The 26,770-nt window shown below is 39.9% G+C and overlaps 1 protein-coding gene across 1 annotated transcript; it reads left to right on the forward strand.

Annotated features, from left to right (window-relative positions):
* The first annotated feature begins 11,993 nt into the window (after positions 1-11,993).
* Positions 11,994-12,876, forward strand: NEET (2 iron, 2 sulfur cluster binding protein). Its single transcript, XM_078977201.1, has 2 exons — positions 11,994-12,338; positions 12,628-12,876. The coding sequence occupies exons 1-2, from the start codon at positions 12,103-12,105 to the stop codon at positions 12,725-12,727; spliced, it is 336 nt and encodes a 111-aa protein (XP_078833327.1). The 5' UTR covers positions 11,994-12,102; the 3' UTR covers positions 12,728-12,876.
* Positions 12,877-26,770: the final 13,894 nt, after the last annotated feature.

Below are 26,770 nucleotides of genomic sequence, written 5' to 3' on the forward strand. Positions count from 1 at the left end.
GATACATGAAAAGTGTTGTGAATCTGCCCCAACTCTGCTGGTAACTCCAGCCGATAGGCTACCCGGCCCACCCTGGCGATCACACGAAATGGGCCAATAAACCGGGGTCCCAATTTACCCCTTTTCCTGAACCGGATCACTCCTTTCCAAGGAGAGACCTTCAGGAGAACAAAGTCGCCGACTTGAAATTCCAACTCGGACCGGCGCCTATCCGCGTAACTCTTCTGCCGGCTCTGAGCGGTCAATAACCTCTGCCTGACCAGCTGTATCTGCTCTGTCGTCTGATTCACGATCTCTGTACTGCCCATTACCCTTTGCCCAACCTCTCCCCAACATATGGGAGTCCGACACCTCCTACCATATAACAGCTCAAAGGGCGGCATACCAATGCTCGAATGATAGCTGTTATTGTAGGAAAACTCCGCTAGAGGCAAATACGAGTCCCAACTACCCCCAAAATCCAATACACAAGCTCGAAGCATGTCCTCGAGTGTCTGTATCGTCCGCTCACTCTGACCGTCGGTCTGGGGGTGGTATGCGGTACTAAAATGCAGCTTAGTACCCAATTCCTCATGAAATTTCTTCCAAAAACGGGAAGTGAACCGCACATCGCGGTCTGAAACAATCGAGATCGGCACCCCATGCCGAGATACAACCTCTCTCACGTAAATCTCCGCCAATTTCTCCGCTGAAGAACTCTCACTGATGGCAAGAAAGTGAGCGCTCTTTGTCAACCTATCCACGATTACCCAAATTGCATCAACTCCTCTGGCAGTCCTCGACAATTTGGTGATAAAGTCCATAGTGATCTGTTCCCACTTCCACTCGGGAACCTCCAATGGCTGCAACTTGCCATGCGGTCTCTGGTGTTCGGCCTTTACCCTTCGACAGGTCAAGCACCTCTCGACAAACCATGCTACATCCCTCTTCATACAGGGCCACCAATACTCCTTCCTTAGGTCCAAATACATCTTCGTGGCCCCGGGGTGGATCGAAAATTTCGATCTATGAGCCTCCTCCATCAATGTAACACGGGTACCGCCCACAAACGGTACCCAGATCCTGCCCTGATAAGTCATAAGGCCTCGACTATCCGATATAAACTCAGAAACCATCCCAACAACCCGCTCTCTCTTCTGCATCTCCGGACGCACGGCCTCGGCCTGAGCCCCACGAATGGCGTCCAGAACTGGAGCTATCACGGTCAGTCTCAAACATACATCTCGTAGGGGAGTACTCTCCGCCCTGCGGCTCAACGCGTCGGCTACCACATTAGCCTTGCCCGGGTGGTACAAGATCTCACAATCATAGTCCTTGACCACATCTAACCATCTCCTCTGCTGCATATTTAGGTTAGGCTGATCCATCAAGTACTTCAAACTCTTATGGTCCGTGAAAATCGTACAACGAACCCCATACAAGTAGTGCCGCCAAATCTTGAGGGCGAACACCACTGCCCCCAACTCCAAATCATGTGTGGGGTACCTCGTCTCGTGAGGCTTCAACTGCCTCGATGCATAAGCTATCACATGACCCTTCTGCATCAATACCGCTCCCAATCCTAGGATCGATGCATCACAGAATACCACAAAACCTTCCATACCTTCCGGAAGGGCTAATACTGGAGCTTCACACAACCTTTGGCGAAGCGTCTCAAAGGAGGTCTGCTGCTCGGGACCCCATGCAAATGCCACACCCTTCCGGGTCAATCTGGTGAGTGGAACCGCAATCTTGGAGAAATCCTTAATAAATCTCCGATAATACCCTGCCAACCCGAGAAAACTCCGTATCTCAGAAGGTGACCTCGGCACCTCCCACCTCATCACTGCGTCAACCTTGGCCGGATCGACCAATATCCCCTTCTGGTTAACGAGATGTCCCAGAAACTGGACCTCCCGTAACCAGAAATCGCATTTGGAGAACTTTGCGTAAAGCTTCTCCGCTCTCAAAACCCCAAGCACCTCCCTCAGATGCTCCTCGTGCTGCTCACTAGATCTCGAATATACCAGAATATCATCAATGAAAACAATCACCGACCGATCCAACATCGGCCAACACACCCTGTTCATGAGGTCCATGAACACAGCCGGGGCATTAGTGAGCCCGAAAGGCATCACCACAAACTCATAATGCCCATAACGTGTCCTGAATGCTGTTTTCTGGACGTCCTCGTCCCGCACTCTCACCTGATGATAGCCCGACCTCAAATCAATCTTGGAGAACCAAAATGCTCCCTGTAGCTGATCGAATAAATCGTCGATCCTCGGCAGCGGGTAACGGTTCTTGACCGTCAGCTTATTCAATTCCCGGTAATCAATACACATGCGATGCGAGCCATCCTTCTTCTTCAGAAACAAGATGGGTGCTCCCCACGGCGAGCTACTCGGCCGAATAAACCCCTTCCCCAGCAACTCCTGAAGTTGCGAGGATAGCTCCTGCATCTCTGGAGGCGCAAGGCGATACGACACCTTAGCAATAGGTGCGGCCCCCGGAACCAAATCGATGCCAAACTCCACTTGCCTCGCGGGAGGCACTCCTGGTAACTCTTCGGGAAATACATCTGGAAACTCCCGCACCACCGGAACTTCCTCCACAGAGCTCGGTCTCTCAGAGATCACTCGCGTATCCATCACATACGCTACATAACCCTTACAGCCCTGCTGCAAACACTGTCTCGCCCTAGCAGCCGAACAAAAGGCTGATCCAGAACGTGTACCCTCGCCGTACACTGAAAGAACTCCCCCACTAGGGTCTCGTATAGACACCAGCTGTCGCTCGCAATCGATAACCGCACCGAATCGGCTCAACCAATCCATGCCCACTATAACACAAACATCACCCATCGCAATCGGAATCAGGTCGATCGGAAACTCGACCCCGAATATCTCCAATACACACCCCCGGAAGACCTCTGTAGCGCAAATCACCCTGTCGGCGGCTATGGAAACCCGCAGAGGCCGACTCAATACTCCACGACTAACACTGATACGCTGACTAAATGCCAAGGACACAAAAGATCGACTCGCACCCGAGTCAAATAACACTAAAGCAGGCACAAAATTCACAAGGAAGGTACCTAAGCATAGCATGATATAAGCATAATATTTCAACACCATAAACAATAATGAAAAGGAAACATACCAGCCACAACGTCGGGCGCGGCGCGGACCTCTTCCGCAGTCAGCTGGAAGGCTCTCCCCCGAGCCCTTGGTGCCTCGGCCTTCACGGGCCGACTCTCTGCAGCAGCAGCTCTGATGGTGGCGGGGGCAGACCCCTGAGATGCCCCGCGCAGCAGTGGACACTCCGCCTTCCGGTGTCCGGTCTGGTTGCAGTGGAAGCACACTGCAAATCCCTTGGGGCAGTCCTTAGCCATATGCCCCTCCTTGCCACATTTGTAGCAAGACCCTGCCCGACAGACGCCATCGTGACCCTTGCCGCACTTCCCACAAGTGCGGCCCTTCTGGCTCCCGGGTCTGGGATCAGCGGGCTTGGCCCGCTTGGCTGCCGGCTGGGACTGTGCCGGCCGCTGATCCCTCCCCATAGACTCCGCCTCCTCCCTGGCCTGAGTCTCAAGCTCAATCTCCCTCTTCCGAGCATTTGCCTGAAGCTCAGCAAATGTCCGGTACGAGGAGTTCGCAGCGAACTCCCGAATATCCCGTCTCAAAATGCTCAGATAACGGCTCATACGTGCCTGCTCGGTGGATATGTGCTCAGGGCAAAACATCGCCCTCTCCTGAAACATCCTCGTAATCACTGTAACTGACTCAGTACCCTGCTTGAGGGTCAGAAACTCCTGTGCTAGACGTTCCCTCTCCACCTGAGGAACATACTCATCTCGGAACATGGAAGTGAACCTCTCCCAGGTCACTGCCGCAAGCTCGGTCGGTGTGAAATGCGCAGTCACAAACTTCCACCAGTCCTTCGCTCCCAAGCGAAGCTGGTTCAGCGCGAACCGAACCTTCAAATGCTCGGGGGACGAGCAAGTGAAGAAGCATCCCTCCATATCAGATATCCACCTCATAGCCGCCACCGGATCCTGTGTACCATCAAACTCTGGTGGCTTGGTGTTGCTGAACTCCCTAAACAACATCGCATCACCTCCCTGGGGTCTCGTCGCAGCAATCGCTGCGGTAGCCGCTGCAACCGCAGCCTCAGAAAGAGCGGCATAGCGCTCATCAAACGTCTCAATCAAAGCGGTCTTGATAGACCCGAACATCTCTGGTATCTCAGCTCTGATGACCGCAGCCACCTCCTCATGAATGATCTGTTGAATCTCCTCATCACTAGATCCGGCATCCTCCGGCATGTGTCGTGTCCTCACCATGATCAATCTCTGAAATACAACATGCGATAATTAGAATTCACTCGAACACTCTTACATTCAACAATCCATCCCTCCTTGATTCTTGGCATCCCCAGATTCTTATTTGGACTGTGTACCGCACCGGTGCTTTGAGTAGTACGGTCCCAATACTACTGTCCGCACCGTCTCAGTACACACCCCAAATCGTCCTCTTCGGATCCCAGTCCCCAAGTACTCTATTATACTTAAATCACTCTGGAACAAATCTCACACAAAGCCCTAGCTGCTACCTAATTACTCTTAGCATCTCATAGCAGCTCACCATTCCCTAAGCTAAGGCATCACAAAACAGGCCACTCTAGTCCTATCAGCAATACCTAGCCTGCTCTAGCATGCAAACACATCACAATATTAATTATTTCATAACAAAAGGTATTTTGGGAATTCACCGTTCGGGCGCTGACTGATCGTACACACGTTTCTTCCTGGAAAACCCTTTACTCTTAGAAAATTTTGGTTTTTATTTTTGAAAATATCTCTTTAATTCCTCAGTTTGAGTTCAAATACTCCCGAAGGTGTACCCGAATCCCTCAAACCAAGGCTCTGATACCAATTTGTAACACTGATTTTTCAAACAAAATTTTCGATTTTTATATAAAACATAATTCCACTAATATTCATAAAAACACCCATTTTACTTGTTCAATAAAACAGTACAAAATCCCAAGATCAACATGTAAAACTTCAAACGTGTGTGTACGGATCAAGCCGGCACCTTCCCGCGGTCGTCACTAACACCTGAAACAAATAACATCAACACTGTAAGCACAAAGCTTAGTGAGTTCCCCATAATACCACATAAAACACATATTAGCCACTCGAGGCTATAACTCTGTGGGTCCGTGCACCCAAACTCTGTGAACCCTCAGGTTCTAGCTCTGATAAACATGCACCACATAAATCACATATGAGTCATGCAGTACAACACATAACATACATAGCATACAAATACTCTAACACGTAACTCTGGTTACCTACTCAAGGTAAAGTATAGTGAGGAGACTCACCTCGTGTGTCTCGGTAACTCGTAACCCTGAAATCACTAAACACTCGATCCGCCGAGCTGTAGTCCCCCTATAGCACAATACATCTCTAATTAACACTCTCCCAACTAGGGTTGATCACACTATAACAAATCACTCTTGGTCAACGCTGGTCAACGGTCAACGGTCAACTCTGACCGGACTCGGCGAGTGCACTATGGCGACTCGGCGAGTCCGTGCGCATGCACCAATTTCCCTGGAATCCTCCCTTGACACGTCGAGTATTTCCCCCAACTCGACGAGCTCCACCTGGCACGAGTTGTGGGGCCACCACGACTCAACTCGCTGAGTCTCAAGAACAACTCGGCGAGTCCAGTTTGACTCGGTCCACCTGTCCATCCTGACTCTCCCTTGACCCACCGAGTTCACCTTTCCCAACTCGGTGAGACCACTCGCTGAGTGGTCGCGCAACATTCATGCTACTCGCCGAGTCTGTTGTTCGGACTCGGCGAGTCCGTGCCATGCACTGACTCAATCTTGCTCTAAAGGCCAGATCCAGTCCACTAATCCATAGATCCAGTCCCCCCATGCTTATTTAGCACGTAAAGTCACAATCTTGATGCATAAATAACCTCTACATGATCACAAATGATGATTTTGACTCTATTACTTCAACACAAGGCCAAGGACTCCATTTTCACCCATAAAGCTTGATGAGTGAGGCCCTCTGGACCTCTATGGATCCAGATCCATGGTCTCAACTCAAAGAGGGGACACAAGGGCACCAAATCACCCCATAAATGATCATATTAAGCCCTAACTTGCATCAAGTTTCATCAAACAGGAAATGGTCCGAAAATAATACCTCTAGAGTGATGATCCAAGCTCCAAATCCACGAAATAGCAACCTCCTTTGCTTCCTCTTGCCTAGAGCCTCCTTCTTCTTGCTAAACAACACTCACAAGGTCAAGATTTGCTCTCAATCCTTCACCAAACGCTCAAGAACTCTAGGGACACACTATGGGGGTTGGATGAGCGCAAATGACGGCCATAAGGCCCTTTAAATAGGCCACAAACCCGGAGATTTAGGGTTTCACTACACAGCGCAGACTCACCGAGTCCATACCTTGGACTCGCCGAGTCCAAGCGCGCACCTTCGCTCAATCCCGCGTCTCTACTCGGCGAGTCTGAGCCCCGACTCGCCGAGTCCCTCTTACAAAATAACATAATTAAACTTTCATTATACCTGGTAAAAATCCGGATGTTACAGAAAATGGCAGCTTAATACCTCCAAGAAGAACACAAACTGAAGTAGATCTCGGATCTACACCTCTCTTTTGAAGCCACCTTCCTGATCTTCAAGTCCTTTCCAAGATTTCCTTCCCCCAAAGCTATTTCTCTCAAATGATGGAGGCTCCCACGAATCTAGGGTTTACAGTTTCTCTAGGATGATATGGAGGCTGAGGGAGGGGCATAACTCCCTTTTATATAGGATACAACTCCCAGAATTAGGGTTTTCCTCGCACAGACCAGACTCGCCGAGTCTCCTTGGTCGACTCGCCGAGTCGGTCACTTACTCCCCGACTCGGATCCCGCTCGGACTCGCCGAGTCCCTCCTTGGACTCGCCGAGTTGACCCCTAAACTTAGGGATTTCTTTCCTTTCTTGGTCTTCGAAACTTTGGGTGTTACATATACCCCCAAAATACCAACCACATATACCATACACATATCATGTCATATCATAACCGAACATAGAACAACCATGCTCTTCGGGTCTACTGTGTGACTGGTCCGCCTCACCGGGCATTCAGTCCACTTGGTCCACCCTCCGAGTCTAGCCATAACCATCGAGTCTGCAGTGTGGTTGGTCCGCCCGCACCGGCCTTCAACCCACCCGGTCCACTCTCTGAGTCTACAGTATGACTGCTCCGCCCGCACCGGGCCTTCAGTCGGTCTGGTCCACTCTCCGAGCCTCGGCACGTTTGGTCCGCCCTCGTGGTGCCTACAGCCTATTCGGACCGCTCCTTGGGCCTTCGGGATAACCGGTCCGCCCTGGGTATCTTGGCCTACAACACAAAGCAGGACCCGCCTCAACCCAACCCCAGTCCAACAACCATGTGCACGTAAACATACAATCATATAACAATTCACATCCAAGCATACCGATCGAGCATATCACATAACATAACATCATCCTAACCAGGATACCAACCTAACCGGGTCTCTAACATATACCACCCTAACTACCAGGATGCAAACATAGCAAAGCAATAACATAACAACGATACCCGGATTACAATTCGATAAAGGGTTGACCTTGGTGCCTTAGACCCTGTCGATATAGTGAGGATAACTCACCTTGCAACTGCCGAAATTCTGGACCGAAGAAGCAGATTCTCGACCCACCGACTCACCAAAAATCCCGAACTATCCAAAGTAGCAAAGTAACCATTAGTCCAAGCATAATATCCTTCCAAGGGTAAATTGACCAATTTACCCTTAACTCAATCTGGTCCATGACTAAGGCCCACAACACTCATCAAGTCCATCATCCTCTTATTAGGCCAAGGCCCAAAGTCAAATTCTCATACAAAGCCCAATATTGGCCCAATTTACTAAATTGGGTCCACCTCTACAAACAGGCCTAGATCCAAGGTCTATGATAACTATTGGGCCCAAAATACTCCATCCATACTATTCAGTCAAGGCCCAAGCTTTATTAGTCCATAGACAGCCCAATCAAGTAAGGCCCAAAACTGAAAACCCAACAGAGGGAGTACGTTGGGCGTACATCCATGCTCGCCAACAGGAATCGGGACACATACCCACTACGTTGGGCTAACTATCATATACGCAGGGCGTAACCTCGCTGACCAACAAATCCACATAAGTTCTTAATGACTTAAGCTCTTCAGCCCAAACTTCATATCCATAGACCAAATATGCCTAGGATTCATAAAGTCTCAAACTTTATTACCTGGGACATCCATAAAGCTCTTAATCCAAGGTCTTAATTCATCAAGACCTACTTATATCACATATGAGACAACCAAAGCCCTTGGAACCTCATTTTTCTTACTCAAGACCTCTCCTAAGGCCTGAAAGGACAGCTAATCTCGACCAACTCGAATCATGCATCAAGATGAGGTTTTTGGGACAAGAATGGTATCAAAACTTCACAACATATAGATCTACACAATATGATTGTCAAGCTAGAGACTTTTTACCTCAAAGGGCTCTAGAAGATGATGCCTTTCCAGATCTACAAGCTCCAGCCACTCAACTTCTTCTTTGATAACTCCATATTTTCCTCTTTCAAGCTTAAACCACCGAGATGAGCTTTCCAAGGCCAAGATCTCTAGAAATGAAGGTTGGAACGTTCTAGGGTTTCTTCTGGGGCTAAGGAGGCTGATATGGGAGCTAGGGTCGAAGCCATAATGTTCTATATATAGTGGCTCACCCTCACATTAGAGTTTAAAGACTCTGGACGTACACTGGGCGTACATCCAGTATGCTGGGCGTATGCCCCCCACAGACCCACGTTCATTTACCCGATTACGATGGGCGTAACCCAGCCTACGCTGGGCGTACCAGACGTGTCCCATTCTCATGCATGACTTTCCTCATCAACTTTTCTCATTAAGGCCATAAATGACAATATCTTTAAAATGTCATAACTCCTATATTTTAAGCCCATTTTCGACGAACTTTATATCCACGCGAAGGTGGCGAGAAGCCTTATGCTTCTATCAACATACACCGGTCCGAAACCTTCTCGAGTACAACCCACTACCCTTAAAGAACCAAAACGCCCTTACTCTTGATCCCAAGGATCCATGAATCATTAGTCTTAGAACGGGGCGCTACACGATGATAGTGACAATAACTCAGATTAAGAAAAAAAGGACTTGATATTAGAGATGAAGTGGAGGGATATGATTAGCTTCGTTGCAGATTTATTGGCTATAGTTTATTTATATTTAATATTATGGGGGGTTTTATGTGGTTTATTTTGAAGGAACATAAATAAGTTTCTATTTTTTGAAATAAACAGTTATATTCCTCAATATAGCCATAAAATAACAATGTGTTTTGAAAGTACATTGTCAAATGTTAGATTATACTTGTGTAGACCCATTTTCACGTATGGTTGGCTATGCATAGTTGTTTTCCATGTCACAAGTAAAAAATGTTTGAAGATACTTATATGTGACAAGCAAGGTAATTGAACAAATAATACAAAATTTTTTGTCTATAAATAGGTCCTTCAACACTATATATATTTACCGATTTTAGTGTAATTTCTACACATTTCAATAATATCAATAACCTTAAATTTGATATATATATATATATATATATATATATATATATATATATATATATATATATATATATATATATATATATATATATATAAATTGGTATTTTATTTATGAGTTCTCCGTGTTTAATGCGGGTCATAGTCTAATTTATTAAATAAAAGAAATGTTGATTTAAATAACACTTTAATTACTCAAGGACTTTCGATTGGAATTAAAATCATTCTTATAATAACTTCTTATTGGTTTTTGACCGTCGATTGCATTGATAAAGAATAACAATTTTAAATTTTCTTATGATTAATAAATGAATATTTGGTTGATGAAATTAAATGAAATGACATCATGTTTCTTGCAAGAATATTAAAAGTCTAGACGTAGAGTCCTCGATTACTACATAAAAACAGTTTACATTTTGGTTTTTTCTCCTTGAACTTTCGGTTAGAATTAAAAGTAAATTTTAGGTTGTATAAAATATAAATTTATAATTCTAAAATTTATACGGGGCGAGTTATAAACGGAGTGGATCAATGATGATCCATAACCAGCCCTTTTAATAAAAGGGTTAGCAGGCGGGTCGTTAATTGGTTAACGGATCAAAAACTATGCTTCAAACTCATATATTTATTAATGGTTTGGATCGGATAAGGGTCAAAACCCGTTGGATTGTCATGTCTAATAAAAACACATCGATATACGTAGAAAAAAATATATATTAAAACTTAGGCCTTTTTTGTAAAAAAAAATTAATATATCAAACTTGTAATAGTTTGTCATCTATAAACTGAAATCTACATCGATATGTGTGGATGTCAAATCGCAATTTTATTTTCCTGAAAAATCATTTAATTTTGGTTTCTATGATTTAGCCGACTGGAGAGTAGCAAGTACTCGGGGAATATTCGGATTCGTTAATTCATGTAGAAATATTTTTAGGAAAATTATATATGTCAAAATCATAAGTTAGAATCTTAATTTGATTATAATATATGACAAAATTAGATACATGTGAATACATAAAAAATAAAATACACACAAATGTCTCACTTCATAAATAATTATTGAAAATTTAAGATATATATGTAGTAATAATCACATGTGTGTTAAATAATAAATCATTAAGTGTATTAGACATATTAATCTTGAAATATTTGATTTTTTTTCTCTTTTAATGAAAATTTTGACCCTTTGACCGATTTTAACCGAGTTGTCCGAGTTTGACCGAGTAGGCCCGAGTAAGACCGAGTAGGCCCGATTTAAAGAGATGTTGACCGATTTTGACCGATTTTTGACCAAGTTTGACTTAATCCGAGTTTTTTTGCCGAGTTCACATTACTCGCGTCGGTGGAGGGCCGATTCCGAGTAATCTGCCGAGTAGGTCGAATTTTACAACACTGGAAAAAACCAATTTTCATTTTTTTTTTTTGTGTGTTGAGAAACCATACCGTAAGATTTGGTTTATATATAATTTAGTTTGAGCATGCAACTTTTATACAAACATATGAACCATTTTTATAAATAATAACCGAGATGGATTGAATTCAATTTATTCTGCTGTTTTTTTTTTTCCATAACAACAATCCACCCATAAACAATTGGTTTTAAAAAAAAACCAAAATTCGTTCATAAATAAGTCATTCATAAAATAAAATAAAAAAACTCAATAAAAATTGTCTTTTAACAACTTTTTATAACTTGAATAAAAAAAAATAATAAAATAAGTAATATATCTTGCCAAAATTTCAGTTTTACCATCGATATATAATTACCTATTTGATCCGTACTTGCAAATGAAAATGGTCATGATTGAGATATTGATTAAAATAACCCATATAAATAAAACGTTTATTGTGTTTTGAAAGTAATTTTTCTAAATGGGTCATTCTTAAGTAATCAATTTCAAAGTGTTTATATCAATATTTTTCAATCAAATTTCTCATTCGCAACCATCGTAACGTAATGATTAACCATTTGTTATATTTTTATAACTTTTTTAAGCTTTTTTTTTTTTTCTCAAATATTCGAAATTGTTTATGTGCTTTCAAATCTTCTTTGAAATTCTAAAATAGTTATTGTCCAAAACTGAAATCCGAAAATTCAGTCTCAAGAGTATTTTTTGGTCGAAATGACTCTCCTGAAGTATTGGGTAATTAGAAAAAACATATATATTATATTAGAGAAATAAAATATTAACTTCAAATATTATTAGCCTTAAAGAATTTGAGAAAATTTATCTGATTATAAATCAAACAACGCATGAATCGTGTGGTGGTGGAATATCTGTTTGTAAAGCTTGGAGGCAAGAATCGTGTGGTGGAGGAACATCCGCCTGTGAAACTTTGATATAGGGAGCGTGTTCTCCACAAGTTCAATATATCTCTCTAACTTTCACCAACTTTTCTACCAACTGACTGCAGAGAGAAGACACTATAGATGGCGAGCATTATTGGAGTTGGGATTCCGTTCGGCTTATCATCACCACCGCATGCACTCAAGACATCCACCAGAGTCGGCGGAGTTGCGACACAATTCAGCCACTCCACACGGCGGATGGTGGCGGTAAAAGCAGAGGTTGGTGGTATAAACCCTGAAATCAGGAAAAGCGAAGACAAAGTCGTCGATTCCGTCGTCGTTACAGAACTCGCAAAACCCGTCACTCCTTATTGCAGGTCTCTGTTATTCCCACCTTTTTTCTAAATTTTGCATTCACTTCGTCGATTATCGCATGTTAAATCTCATTACATTAACTGATTCAACTTCTATTATCAACTTATTTGTTGTAGCTTCTCGTTCCTAAATTGGAATTAGGGAGGTAGCGTACAGATACCCTAAAATTTTAAATGTTATGTTTCATCTTCACAACACGTTAACACAGGCTGGGATTTATTTACAAAATTTAAATTCTCAAACTTGAAAATTGATACAAATTCTCGAAAACTACCTGTTTATAATTTGTAGGTGTTGGAGATCTGGGACTTTCCCGCTTTGCGATGGTAGCCATGTAAAGCACAACAAAGCTACCGGAGATAATGTTGGCCCTCTGTTGCTGAAAAAGTAATAAAAAATTATGGTATTTATGTAATCGTGATCATGTTTTTATTTGGTTAATTGCCTTCGAATAGTAATCTTTCATATAGAGCATGCCCATGAATGTATTGTGTATCCAATTCGATTTTGGGTTTTGAATATATTTGTTATTAAAGTTAATGCATGCTTCAGATATCTGAATGAAAACATGTTTGCTTTCAGATAGATATCAATAATGATCTTTTGAAAACACTGAAAATGGTGGCTTAAGCGACTTCTCCCTCGATATACACGTCCCTAGTTTTAGTTCTTGAAGTGATTCGTAATTAACATATTTAAACAATACTATTCAATGGATTAATGGAATGTCCGCCCGCATCTTGTTGTATTGAATTAATTAAAAGCCAAAATAATTGATTACGTGGAAATTTAATTAAGTTAAAGTTAAATTATTAGTTATCAAAATCTTATTGAGGGGAAGTATGTTAGGGTTTAGTAACACCTCATCTTTCGGATCTCCCAAATGTGATACAAGAGGTGAGGTGTTACAAGATGTTATAAAAACCAGAATTTAAGCTAATTAGGATTTGAGACTCGAAGTTTTAGGAACCCTCGGAGCGACTATCTCTTTACTCAATGCTCCACCTATGTGATAATCTGTCTTTATTTGTAACAATATCCTGTTATGGTCTTTCAAACACAATGTCGTTGTCTCTTTATCTAGTATCGATGTTGAGTAATCATATGGGTCGCTGATTATTGTCGTTAAATATATTTTGTTGGTTATGTACCACGTTACATGAGTTTCATACATCTCCTTGTTTTCTATGACAAAGAGGGTTTTATTTACATGTGCTATAATCTAGTTCAACATCAACAACCATAGAGATTGACATCCGCTTCGTCATAGGTTAGGTTGTTATGGGTCAGATTTAAGTACTTTACATTCCATCATCGTCTTAGTATGTTAACTCCCTCACCAGTGACTTATCCTTGTTATTTCCAAGAGTTTCAGTACAGTTTGAAAATTTGGACTATATACCTCCCGATAAACAATTGAGATGGTAGTGTTGTATTATTAATAATCCTTATGTGGTGTTAGTGTAGTTTGGTCGTATTATTAAGTTTTGTGTGGGCATGTGGCCCACTCTCTATAGATATTTGGTTAGTTGTTTAGCGTATCTATAATCCATTGAACTCTATAGAGTTCAATGAATTGTCACATTATCCATTAAGCATATATACAACATCACCCACAACCCATTAAACGCATATTCAATCTCAATCACCACCTTATTCATTCTATTAAACCATTCAATGATCATTCAACATTTCAAATCATCCATTCAGCTCTATTCTATATCATCACACACACTCCATTCAACTCTTATTTAATCTTAATCATCATCCTATTCAACTCTTATATTACTTGCATTGTGGGTACTCTTATATTATTGTATTTATAGTTGCGATTAATAAGGCGACTAGTATGAAAAAATATATCTTAATATGTTTGTAGCTAGTATTTTTGCATTATGGTTTAATAGCTTGAATTTTGGTAGCGAGTAATGAGAGAGTTTCAAATTTATCTTGTAATGTTTATATTTAATTATGTTCTATTTCTTGTTATTTAAGTTTTAGTATAAAACATGTTATAGTTAATTAGTTATATTTTTTCTAATATAAGGATTAATAAATATTTATGTACTTATTGGTTGCGTGTCTGAAAGTTGGAAATTAGTAATTTATAGCTGAAAGTTGGAAGTTGTAATTTTTATTTTATGTGGAAATGTTTGGAAAAAATAGTGGTGAGCCTTTGAAAGACATGAAAGTGATAGAATGAGGAAATGTAAAAGTTAAAAACTAAAAATTAAGTTTGTATTTACAACAGAAAATTTTTCTATAATTTGAATTGTTTTTCTTAAAAACTGAAATCTCTTAAAAGCTTGTTAACATTTCACATAACAATTATGTATAATTTTTGTATCTAAATTCGTTGTACACATTGATATAGCTTTAGTTATCCTATTGTAAGGTCTATTTGTAATAATGTAGGACCAAGTTATTTGGATTGTGAAAGTTGATTAAAAAGATGTTGCGGTTCATATGAAACAATATGGGTCACATCGTGTGTAGTTAGTTCCATGTGCATCGACACTGGACATATTTAGTGTTTTTGCCTTTTGTTGTAATGTCTTATGTATGTGTCAAATCACGATTTGTTTGTTATTAGAAAATAAATGCACATTACAGTTTGATAATTTCTTGATATATTCGATACAAAGTAGGCTTATATTTTAAAATAGAAAACTATCAACACCACACCCTCATGTCCAAAAAATATTACGATGTACCGCACTTATTGATCGTAAAATACATTGATATGAACATCTAGAGTTAGTCTTTATCTTAATAAAGAAGCGAGAAAAATATTACAAACGTGTGTGCATTGTGTCGTGTGAATTCCTTATTACACACGTTGTGTGTCTGTTTTGTTTGTTTTTTTTTAATATACTCCATTTTGGATGTTAAGTTGATAGAACTTTAGTGTAAAAGTTTTGATTCTGATTCCTTTCATGAAGACGGTAGGGTCCAAAAAAAAAAAAAAGCAAATGTTACTTTATTGTTCTAACGAAAAATATAATGAAGAGTAAATTTTCGGATTTACCCTATGGCTGCACAGAGTGGCTCGCGAGCTCCCTCGCCAACTCCCACACCATGAGCTCGCGCAACCACTACTTACCCAGGCGCTAAGCCCCTCGATTCTTTTTATTAATCAGCCCTTTGATTTGTTCTGTTTTGGTTGTTTTTATTTTATTTTATTTTTCTAAAATCCAAATGTATATGTCTATTAGATAAAGCTTAGGTGGAAAGCAAAAATATGATATTGCAATATGTTTAGTATTCATGCGTATTATTATATTTTATCCTTACAATAAATTATATAAGTATTTTTCTAATTCATAATAGTATTTTAATTTTAATGTTATAAAAGTATTTTATAAAGTTGATAAACTATATACTGTGAGTGATTCATGTCTGTTCCAAACAAAATACAAATGCAAAACATATTCAATTTTTTTAAACAGCAAATATTATATAAAAAAAAAAAAGTCACACGATCAGCAAGTGACTAAAACTCATAAAAACAAAAAACAATATATAGATCTAACAAAAAGGAGAGATACTCCACGCAATCCATCTACGACACACCTTCAAGGTTCTACATTTGAACCAAGTCAATGATTGGGTAACAACCTCATCAGTAATTTTTGCAGGATTTGTTTTTAACGCCTCAAAAGTATTATTATTTCATGCCTTCTAAATGAACCATAAAAAGGCATAGAACATCACAATAACTATCCCCTTTTTCCCCAAACAATTCCCCCAAGTAGCCGTGAAATTGAGAAATTCATTCAAACTATCGAAGTGAGTGACATGTATTACATACCATTTTAGGATCCAATCCTTAGCCTCCATTGCCATTGGGCATCTGATTAACAAGTGTTCGACAGTCTCGAGAGCAATACCAGATAAGGAACATAAAGTTGATTGTACCATAATAGCCCTACTTGCCAGATTGGCAGCCACCGATATTCTACCCAAGGATGTTTTCCACATAACATTGGAATTTTAATGGGATTGCTTTCGACTAAATGATTTTCGGTCCATTATAGAGAGTAGTTGTGGAAGCAATCTTCTTGCACAGTGTATTGACCGAGTATCTACCATCGGGGTTTAAATTGAAACAAAATCCTTTTTATGAATGATCGATATTGACATCCTGTAGCAAGAGTTGTAAATTAAAAAGATCAATCATGGTCTCGGCCTCCAAATTTTGTGATTTCCGTTTCAATGTAAAGCCTAAGATAGATATCCTATCTGAAACGAAGCAAAGTTTCACCCTTTCTAACTCGTATAACTGGGGAAATCATTTTTGTAGCGTTACAGGGCCATACCTTCTATCTTTCCAGAATATAATATTCGCATTCGATCCATGGGTTAAAGTAAAGAGTTCCTGATAATTGATGTCAAATTCAAGGAGGCTTTTAATGGCTTTGGCTATATTGCACCATACTTCGCTATGACATCCCTTGTTTTTTAGAACTAAAAAAACTTTTCTTTATGCTTTATAATCATAGTCCCTCAATCCCAAAATTATTGTTTGGGAACAAAACACACACAAGTTAAGAAATCATTAATCGCCATTAACTTTATTAAATGAAATGACAATTATACCCTTTTGTTGCATTTAATTCCATCATTTTGTTGCATTTAATTTCATGGTAAGTTAACTAATAATGAGTGGTATTTTGGTAAAAGGGATTTATTTGTAGAAGTAGGCTATTACTTTGAGACAAACCAAAAAGTAAACATAGACTATCAATATATAACGAAGGGAGTAGTACTTTTGTTTGCGGAAAATCCTAGTATAATAAAATATTTTGCAGAAACAGTTTCGTTTTATTAAAATATCTTTGAGTAAAGATGTTTCAAGATACAAAAACTCTAAGAATATCATAATCAATACATAACATTGTTACATCATAAATAACTAATGGTCCTAAATATTATTGTAGGTTGTCTCTTAATCACTCGACATCCTAATCAAGTTCCAGTAGCATTAACCCAGTAACCTATGGTGTGTATAAATTGAGTGGGTCGGGTTGGGAAACCCGGTGAGACCTATAGGGTTTTCAATCCCATAATATTATTGTGATAATCATTTATAATTATCAAACCTGCAAAACCAACTATTACCAAACAATATAGATATATCCATAACTTAGGTATCTAGAAAACATTACACCCATACATACTCATCCCAACCGATTCTCACAAATCCTAGTCCACGACTATCAAAAGAATAATCTCGCATGATGAATCATTTAGAGTAATGGTTTGAATACACGGTTAGGGACTTCTTTGGCTGGTATAATTCATAAAGTCACTCGAGCCATTAGAGTATTTATTGATTATGGCATCACCGCACAAAGCAGGACCGACTCAACCCACCATCTGATATGTTGACATAAAAATTAAACATGCAAATAAACAATAACATAAACACATGCAACTATTTACATTAGTCTATCAGTCTAATAGCTCACTACCGCATACCGGGCCTCATCCAGTACTCTACGTCACAACTGACTGATATGTGCATAATTAGTTAATTATTTAGTATACATTTTTAATCATTTTTAACTAATTATGTGAATAATGTGGACAAAAGGTACTTACAACTGTTTAAATTTTGTTTTCAGTCCAAAAGACATGCTTGGGAGTGAAAGGGAACAAGGGAAAGCAATTGGAGACCAAAGAATGAAGATTGAGGGACAAAAGCCCATCTACTCGGCGAGTACATGAGCCTACTCGGCGAGTCCATCAGAATATTCCAGAAGATAGCTACGACTCCTGATTTAAGATGGATAACTATGAGCCTACTCGGCGAGTTGGGTCTGCTACTCGCCGAGTACACCCTGTTTTGAGATATCTATATAATCCAAGCCTTTATCCGAAGGAAAGAACTCTTTTGGCGATTTTTGAAGGTCCAGCTGCGATTAAGAACCCTAGAAGACGCTGAGGAATTCTAATCTTCAATCTCTTGAAGAATTCAAGTAACTAGGTTAATCATTCCACTTAGATTTAAGAATTGATTATGTTTAATCTAGTTAAACTTGTTTTTGTGTTTGTTTTTACTGCAACTATGAGCTAAATACGTTTTTGTTTCTGTTTGGGGAATACCAAGGAACTCTTATGGTTTAATTCTTAGTTTTTGATTGATTGGTTATTGGTGATCTATTAAATTAAGTTTGTTAAAGAACCTTATGCATTAATCACAACTATTTTCTATTAATTGGAAGACAATTAAGCTGCATGAATATCTCTTAGTTGTTAACCTCATATGTCTATGTGAACACTTAACCATATGCTTAGGAATAATGATTATGAAACTAAGATTAATAAGATAATAGGAAGATTAATGTGTGAGCTTGTTTGAGAAACCATCAAACAAGAGGTTAATTGAATTAGCAACTTAATTGACCATTACAAATCTTATTTAATCCAAATTATTAATCTACGGAATTAATTAGTTTAAACACTTGATCACCGCTTAAATTAGTTAATTGTCTAAGGGTTAGGAGTAATGAACATGAACCTAACCACTATAATTGGTAGCCAATAACAATTAATCTATCATAAATACAAATAACCATATGAGTGAATTGGTTGAACCTAAATAGAAACATCTTTATCAAATTTGGTGAATTAGTTGTTTGCTTTAGTTATTTAGTTAATTAAGTGTTTTATGGCGTGCTTAAGTTTCTAGTCTTGGAAAACTAGAAGAAAAACCTTTTACTTTCATTAATTGTTTTAGTTAAAATTAGCTATTAGTTTAATTTTCCGTTCCCTGAGTTCGACACCTTACTTACTAAACTATACCACTAAAAGACAGGTTCACTGCCTTTGTGTGCTAAATTTATTATTAAAAAGTAGGGATAAAACAAGTGCATTTTACACACATCACTGACATATCACTGATGAATATATATCCATATGTAATTAGAGGTGAGATAGACAGTTGAACAAGTGATCCCACTCTAGATCCACAACCAAACAAGGAACATGAAAGAAAGTCTAGATGAAGAGTTCTTAGGCTATCCTACATGACTGCATACAACCCCTAGGGTACTCAACTGATGTAACAAGGATATATATATACATATATATATATATATATATATATATATATATATATATATATATATATTATAACATATATTATAGTGAGGAAATTATCATGAATCGAAGACCCCAAGACAAGATAGTCACGATGTAATGTATCACCACGTCGTGGCAAGCCCTTTTACACATCGTGGCCAGTGGTAGATTGTCATATTCTTCATTGTGAGCTTAATCCTTTAATTCATTCATTCATACTTTCTAGGAATCTTTCTAACACCCAAATACATCATAAATATCATTTCTTTATGGACATGCATGTCCAATGCATGTCATTTCCAAACTAGGTCACTAATGAAATAAATAAGCTCCAAAACTCTTGCTTGAGACCAAGGACTTCGTAAATTATTATATCTAGAAAATATAACCATAAAGGGACCTCATGTAACACATGGGTCATGGTACGTATTTAAATTCTGGTAACTTCATGTTTTGCCTTGGGACTCGGCGAGTTGGAGTACTAACTCGTCGAGTAGACTCAACATCCATCGGGAGTTTAAGTGACCTACTCGACGAATCGGGGAACCGACTCGTCGAGTAGGAGCTGTCCGGATGAAACCCTAAAATTTAGGGTTTGCACCCTATTTAAACAACTTATCTTCTCCCCAACCAGCCTCCATCATCCCTCTTACTTCCAGAAGGCCATAAATCGAAACCCTAGCATTGTTTGAGTGTTATTAAGCCATTTTTTTGTGCATTCTTGGTGGTTGTGAAGCTTGAGAAGAAGGAAGGAGCTTGAGATATCGAGTTGAAGCTAGTAGATCCAGAGTTTGTGTTCCATTTCTAGTTCATTTAAGGTAAAAAGCTTCAACCTTGGTTTTCCATTTGATAGATCCTCCTTAGGGCTTGAATCTTGTCATTTTGGGGAAATTTTAAGTCACCTTTGGGTTTGGGGCATTATATGGAGAAATAGCTTCAGATCAGGATCATAAGGGGGCTCTCATGGCATAAAGATGCCAAACTTTACTGCCATGAGAGCCCATGCATCTTGAAGACCCATTTTAGGGCCTTTTGAGCTAAATGGCCCATGCATGAACGTAAAGTTTGCAACTTTACGTATAAAGGGGGACATAGGAGGCCAGATCTATGATTTGAATGCATTAAGAACCATTATAATCGACTGTATAGTTTTGGACAAGGATGGACTCGGCGAGTCGTCCATGGGACTCGACGAGTCAGGGTGTATTTTCCACCAAATCCTTTTCTATTATGGGCCATAATTTAAGATTGAAGGTCCCTCAGTTTTTTAGGCTCATTAGGGACCTGGAAATCATAGAACTTGGCGAGTGTATGAACAGACTCGGTGAGTTCAAGGCAATGTCCCAACCACATAAAGACGGATTCAGCAAGTTCAAGGGGAACTCGGCGAGTCATAGATAGAACACCTTCTTATGGATGATAATGGACTCGACGAGTTCAAGGACGAACTCGGTGAGTCGGTTGAATATATTCTGATGTGTTGTGGAAGGAGAACTCGTCGAGTTCTCGCTAGACTCGACGAGTAGGGACAGGGTTATGGCATTATAGGGATATGGGGACTCGGCAAGTTGGTGGACCAACTCGGCGAGTCGAGTCAACCAGATGTTGACTTTGACCGGATGATAGACCATTGACCAAGGTGTTGACCTTGACTTTGTGTGGGACTTGAGTTGAACCTCGTAAGGGTTATGAGTATGAATTGATAAGTTAGAAAAGTTGTTGAGTAGGGATTAAGGATGTAAGGAGAGTTGGTTTTCATACCAAGATCAGTGCAGACACTACACGACTTTGAGGTGAGTTTTATCCCAGTAGGAGTGGTTCTACGGCTACAATGTCGGCCCACAAGTAAGTGTGTTGGATAGATGATTGGCTTTGTGATAATTATCTAGCGTAGATATGAGATATGATTATTTTTCCTGATATGGTTATTGTACTTGATATGTTTATTGTGCTTGATATGTGTTAGCAATAATAGGGGTGAAATAGTCCACGGTTAACGGTTGAAAGATACCGAATGGGAGGTTAGTTCCCAGTTACCGGTTGAAAGTTTCCGAAGGGAAGGTTAGTTCCCAGTTACAGGTTGAAAGATGCCGAGGAGGAGCCCAGCTCCTGGCTATGCTTGACAGATACCGTTTGAAAGATACTGAAGATTATGTATTATTTGGTATGAGTATTATGGGGGAGCTCACTAAGCTTTGTGCTTACGGATTTTAGTTTTGGTTTCAGGTACCTCTTCATCGAAGGGGAAGGAGTCGACAGGGTAGCAACACATCACACATTCACACATGATGTTCCACATTTGAGAAAACTGGGATTGTACTATGATATTATACTACTTATGAATATGGTTTTGAAAGTTGTGATCTATAACTTTATGTTTGAAAGGATTTTAAATGCTGATTTCCATTAATTATTTTACAAGTAGTATACTTTAAAAAAAATTGGGTCTATATTTTGCGATGTTACACCTCAAAGATCCATAAAGTTGTCAACTTTGTGGAATCCATCCACTCAAACTGAAAAGATCTTTACGCCCAATAGTGGAGCGCCTGTCACAACAGGTTGAGGGCTTGGAGGTAGAGAAAGAGGTGTTGGAAGGGAGAGTGAAGTTGTAGGGTGAGCAGTTGGTTGCAGAGGAGTCAAATAGGAGTGTTTTGGAGGAAGATATGGCATGGATCCTATAGAAAGGCGTCTTCCATGTGGTGAACCAGGTGGTTGAGAGCATTGAGTTCTCATTGGTGATCAGGAGGATGAAGGCAGCATGCATGGTCGTTGGCGTGGATGGTGGCAAACAATTTGTTCGGGAACAAGTTGTCACCAATAAGTTTACCCGTGGAGAGCCAAGCGCTATTATGGATCATACCCATACAATGCACACCTATGTGAAAACATTCATGGAGAAAGACTTTGCCTCCTACCTTCATCTTGGTGAGCTCGATATGGAAGGCATCCATCGATTATGCAGTAATCCTGACGCTGAAGATAACCAACCTGAAGGTAGTTCCTCCAAAGGTGTGCCTACCTCCAGTCCTCTCGGTAAGTGATCGTTTCTCTCCTGTTTGATGTTTAAGAAACAAGTTTGGACAACATTTGGTTTTGCTTTTAGCCTTGCGTGGCCTTTGTCTAATTTCAGGGAATGTCCGGTGAACTATACACTTTTACCCATGATGCTTATGTTATGGTAGTTCTTGGTTTAAAGTTTCGTTACTTCTCATCCCAAGTGGTTTATGTTGGCTATTTTGGGTTTGAATTCTTCCAAAAGGTTAGTGTTGGCCTTTGGGGTGGAATGCTTTGTGTTTTTTTGTACCAAAAACGATTGGTGTTCGTGTTAGGAATTTGTCAAGCGTGATTTCCATTCATTTGACAAGCTTTGGGACCTAAGGTATGTTCTCTTTTGGTTGATGAGGGTTTTTTTATTCTTAGCCGTAACGTTTCAGAAAGTGTTTGATCTTGACTCGTAAAGTGTTTCTAAAATGAAAGACTTAGGAATGACAAGATACATTCTTGGAATGTAAAATATATAGAGATAAATAAAGATGAATGCTAAAAGTTTTAAATTCTTTTGCATGAATTAACAATATCTTGAAAGAGGTCAAGACACAATATTCCATGGAGGATTCTTGGCATTGTCACATGACGCCATTTTGAGTATGTTTCAAAAGGACCTAGCACACAAGTTTGAGCTAGATGAAATAATATATATTCTATATGCTTGGAAAACGAATCCATTATTTATGTCATCTTATGCACAAGACTAGGTATATGATAATGCTATGAACATATCATGAGATACCAATTGAATAAATTGGGAAGTATTTAGATGATTTAGAGAGCATTTTAAGGGTACTTGAGAAGAACTAAGAGGATGTATATGAGATAAGCAGTTTAGAATAAGAACTCTATGTAAAGAGCTACATAAGATGTTAACTTCAAAGCAGATAAATATAATTATGAGTTATAATTGGATTATGACTTCATTATGGAATGAAGTGTAAGTTTTATTGTAAAGATTTCTAATCAAAACATAACTACACAATCTACTAAATAAGAATACATTTGGAACATCCCGATTCCCAGGTATAAATTCAAAGCTTTTACATTCATATTTTTAGACCTACTTGATGAGTTGCCTGCCCCAACTCATCGTGTAGAAACAGATTAGGCCGCGTGAACTTTAGGACCTACTCAACGAGTTGGAGGACCCAACTCGACGAGTTGAGATTGTGCATGAAAACCCTAATTTTTAGGGTTTTTTTCGCTATTTAAAGGAACTTAAGTCCTATCTCCATCCTCCCTTACCACCTTCACGTCCTGAAACAAACCCTAATCGAGCTAACCTCATATTTTGAGTGTGTGTGAGGCTAAAAAGTGTGTGTTTGGTGCATTTCTTGAAGAGACTTGAAGATTCAGAAGCTTGGAACGAGTAGGAGCTTGTAGATCAAGCATCTACTTCGTTTTGGCATTCATTTGAAGGTAAAAAGTTATTAGCTTGATCAATTTCTTGTTAGATCTCTGTACTCAAGAGTTTAGGGTCATTTCTAGCATATTCTTGAGGCATTTCTGGTATTGAGCACATTTTGAAGTGAGGAATTCAGATATGGACTCCTCTAGTCCCTCATACACATAAAGTTCTCGACACTAATAAGCTTTGGCCTTTCTCCATGCCCTAAATCTATTATCAAGCTTGGTTTTATCATTTTAATTTTGTGTAGCCTTTCATGCACGTAAAGTTGGAAACTTTACATAGTAAATACACCTTAGGAGGCTAGATCTACAGTTTGGAGCCTTGGTTCCGCTTAAAAGCGTTTGAATGAGAAAAACGCTAAAGGAACTCGACGAGTTGCATAGCCAACTCGACAAGTTAGATAGGGTTTACCCACCTTCTGGATTCTGAGTGAACTCGGCGAGTGGGTGAGATGACTCGATGAGTTGATTAGGGTATTCCCGGTCTTCTACGCACTACCTAGACTCGATGAGTTGTTTAGCAACTCGACGAGTTGACTCGAGTTTTCACGGTTTTCTGAGTTCTGAAGGAACTCGACGGGTCGATAAGCTACACTCGATGAGTTGGGTCAACATGGACTGTTATCCATGATCGTTGACATTGACTTTGACTTTGACCAGGGGTTGACTAATTTTGACTTCTGAGGGTATTTCGGTAATTTGAGATTTTAATGGAATCAGTTATATGGTGGTTACAGGTAGTTAAGTTTGGAGTCATGTCTTGGGATTCGACTTTATCTGTTTAACACTACTTGTAAGTTAAGTTTTCCTCACTATACTAAAAGGGTCGAAGGAACCAATGTCGACCCTTTTTGGATTGTTATCCTGGTTATCGCATGATGATATGCTTAGTGACTTGTTAGGTCGGTATCCTGGTATATAGGATGATGTTATATTAGGGACCTGTTAGGTCGGGATGCTGGTATATATAGGATGATGCTATGTTAGTGACCTGTTAGGTCGGTATCCTGATATATGGGATGATGCTATGATTAGTGATATGTTAGATCGGTTTGACTGTTTGTACATGCTAGTGTATGATATTTATATGTTGATTGTGATTACGGGTAGGTTGAGGCGGTCTTGCTTCGTGCTCCAGGAAACTGACCTAGGGCGGCCTGGATAGAATGCAGACCCATCAGGGCGTATTATTCAAGCCGAAGGCCCGGAGAACGGTCCAGAGATAGGTTGAAGGCCCAAGAGGGCGGACCACACAAGTTGAAGGTTCTAAAAGTGGGCCAGATATACTGAAGGCCCAAGAGGGCGGTTCAGTGATACTGAAGACTCTATATGCAGGATGTTTGTTATGATATGGTTATGGTTTGTATGGCGGTGGTATTTTGAGGGTACTCTCTAAGCTTCGGGCTTACAGTTTTGGATTTTGTTTCAGGTACTTCGGATGATCGCGGGAAGGCGAAGGCTTGATCATGCACCTCCTTACATTTTATGATTTTGATTTCTGGAATACTCTGTTATAAAACTATTTTGAAATTTTTTTTTAATAAATATTGGTTTTTGGATGTTTGAAAAGGTTTTAAAATTTTGTGAATTTTATGGATGTTACAAGTTGGTATCAGAACTTTGATTCGAGTGAACTGCAGAAACACTCATGTGAATCCAGTCTCAAGCTAAGCAAACGATTTTTAAATTGTTTTTTCAAAAGGTGCTCAAAATACTAAAGGAGGATGCAGAGTGTACGATCAATCAGAGCCAGTAAGAAGACCCCAATATACTACGGATATTTGATATTGTGATATGTTAGAACAGCATGCTAGTGATAGGCTAGGGATCTCCAGGAATTGCATGATAGCATTGCCTGATCATATGATGCCTGATAGCCTAGTGTTTTCCTTATATGAAATTGACATCATTATTGTAGTTGCTTAGTGTAAGCATCATAGTTGTACATAATTAAGATCTTATAGCTCGAGAATGTTTGGTTTGACCTTATTTCCTGTTGTTGTTTGATGATGGGATTAGGGTAGGATTAGATATCCAAATGTCTATAGGGTCCAACGTTATGTATGACTAGCATACACGAGTGTTGTAGGGTTGGTGTATGTTTCATGGATGAGTTGTGTGGGGTCATTCGGCCAGTTATGAGATATTTAGCCTTCCTCTAGGAGTAAGGATTGAGCGCTCGCCTACGCTTATGTATATTGTTAGGGTGTTGTGATGATACTTGATGCAAATATGGGTAAGTGTGGAAGGTATTATATGCCCATACTAGTGAAAGCCCAGGAGTCTTACGCGTAGCGATTAAGTCATAACCCCTAAGGTTTTGGTTGGGACTTGGATCCCCGTTATTATATGGGATGTCTGATATCTTCCTGGCATATTTTCAGCATGGTGGTTATGAGGCAATTTGTGACTGAATCCGAGTCAAGATCACCAGATGGCAGTCAGGGTGGACCAATAGTGCCCAAGACCATTGGTCAGATGAACTAGATGCCAGGGTTCGGGAGATCCTGCACGATGAGGTTGCTGCACTTTTCTAGGCCAAGCTGTCGGAGATGTTAGGGTCTATGAAGACCGCTATGGTTGAGTACTTTGATGAGCGCTATGCAACCGTTGCTAAGATGGCTTCCCTTGCAGCCTCCGTAGTTGTAGTAGCCGCTGGTGGTGGGACCAGTCGGGCTTTTCAGTACCGGGACTTCGATAACACAAAGCCCCCAACTTTTGATGTGATTTAAGACTAGATCATAGCTATGAAGTGGGTATCTAACATTGAGGGATGTTTTTTCACATGTTCATGTCCTACTGACAAGCAGGCTAGGTATGCTCTGAACCTGATAAGGTCTGGAGCAAAGGACTAGTGGAGATTGATGATAGGGTCGTAGACTAA

This window comes from Lactuca saligna, chromosome 2, assembly GCF_052625555.1.
Source record: "Lactuca saligna cultivar CGN05327 chromosome 2, ASM5262555v1, whole genome shotgun sequence".
NCBI classification, from domain to species: domain Eukaryota; kingdom Viridiplantae; phylum Streptophyta; class Magnoliopsida; order Asterales; family Asteraceae; genus Lactuca; species Lactuca saligna.

Bases quoted from the DNA above. Each gene is read 5' to 3' on its own strand.
- NEET (XM_078977201.1), top strand. From the start codon at position 12,103: ATGGCGAGCATTATTGGAGTTGGGATTCCGTTCGGCTTATCATCACCA. The intron at 12,339-12,627 runs GTCTCTGTTATT...TATAATTTGTAG, and splicing joins CCCGTCACTCCTTATTGCAG to GTGTTGGAGATCTGGGACTT.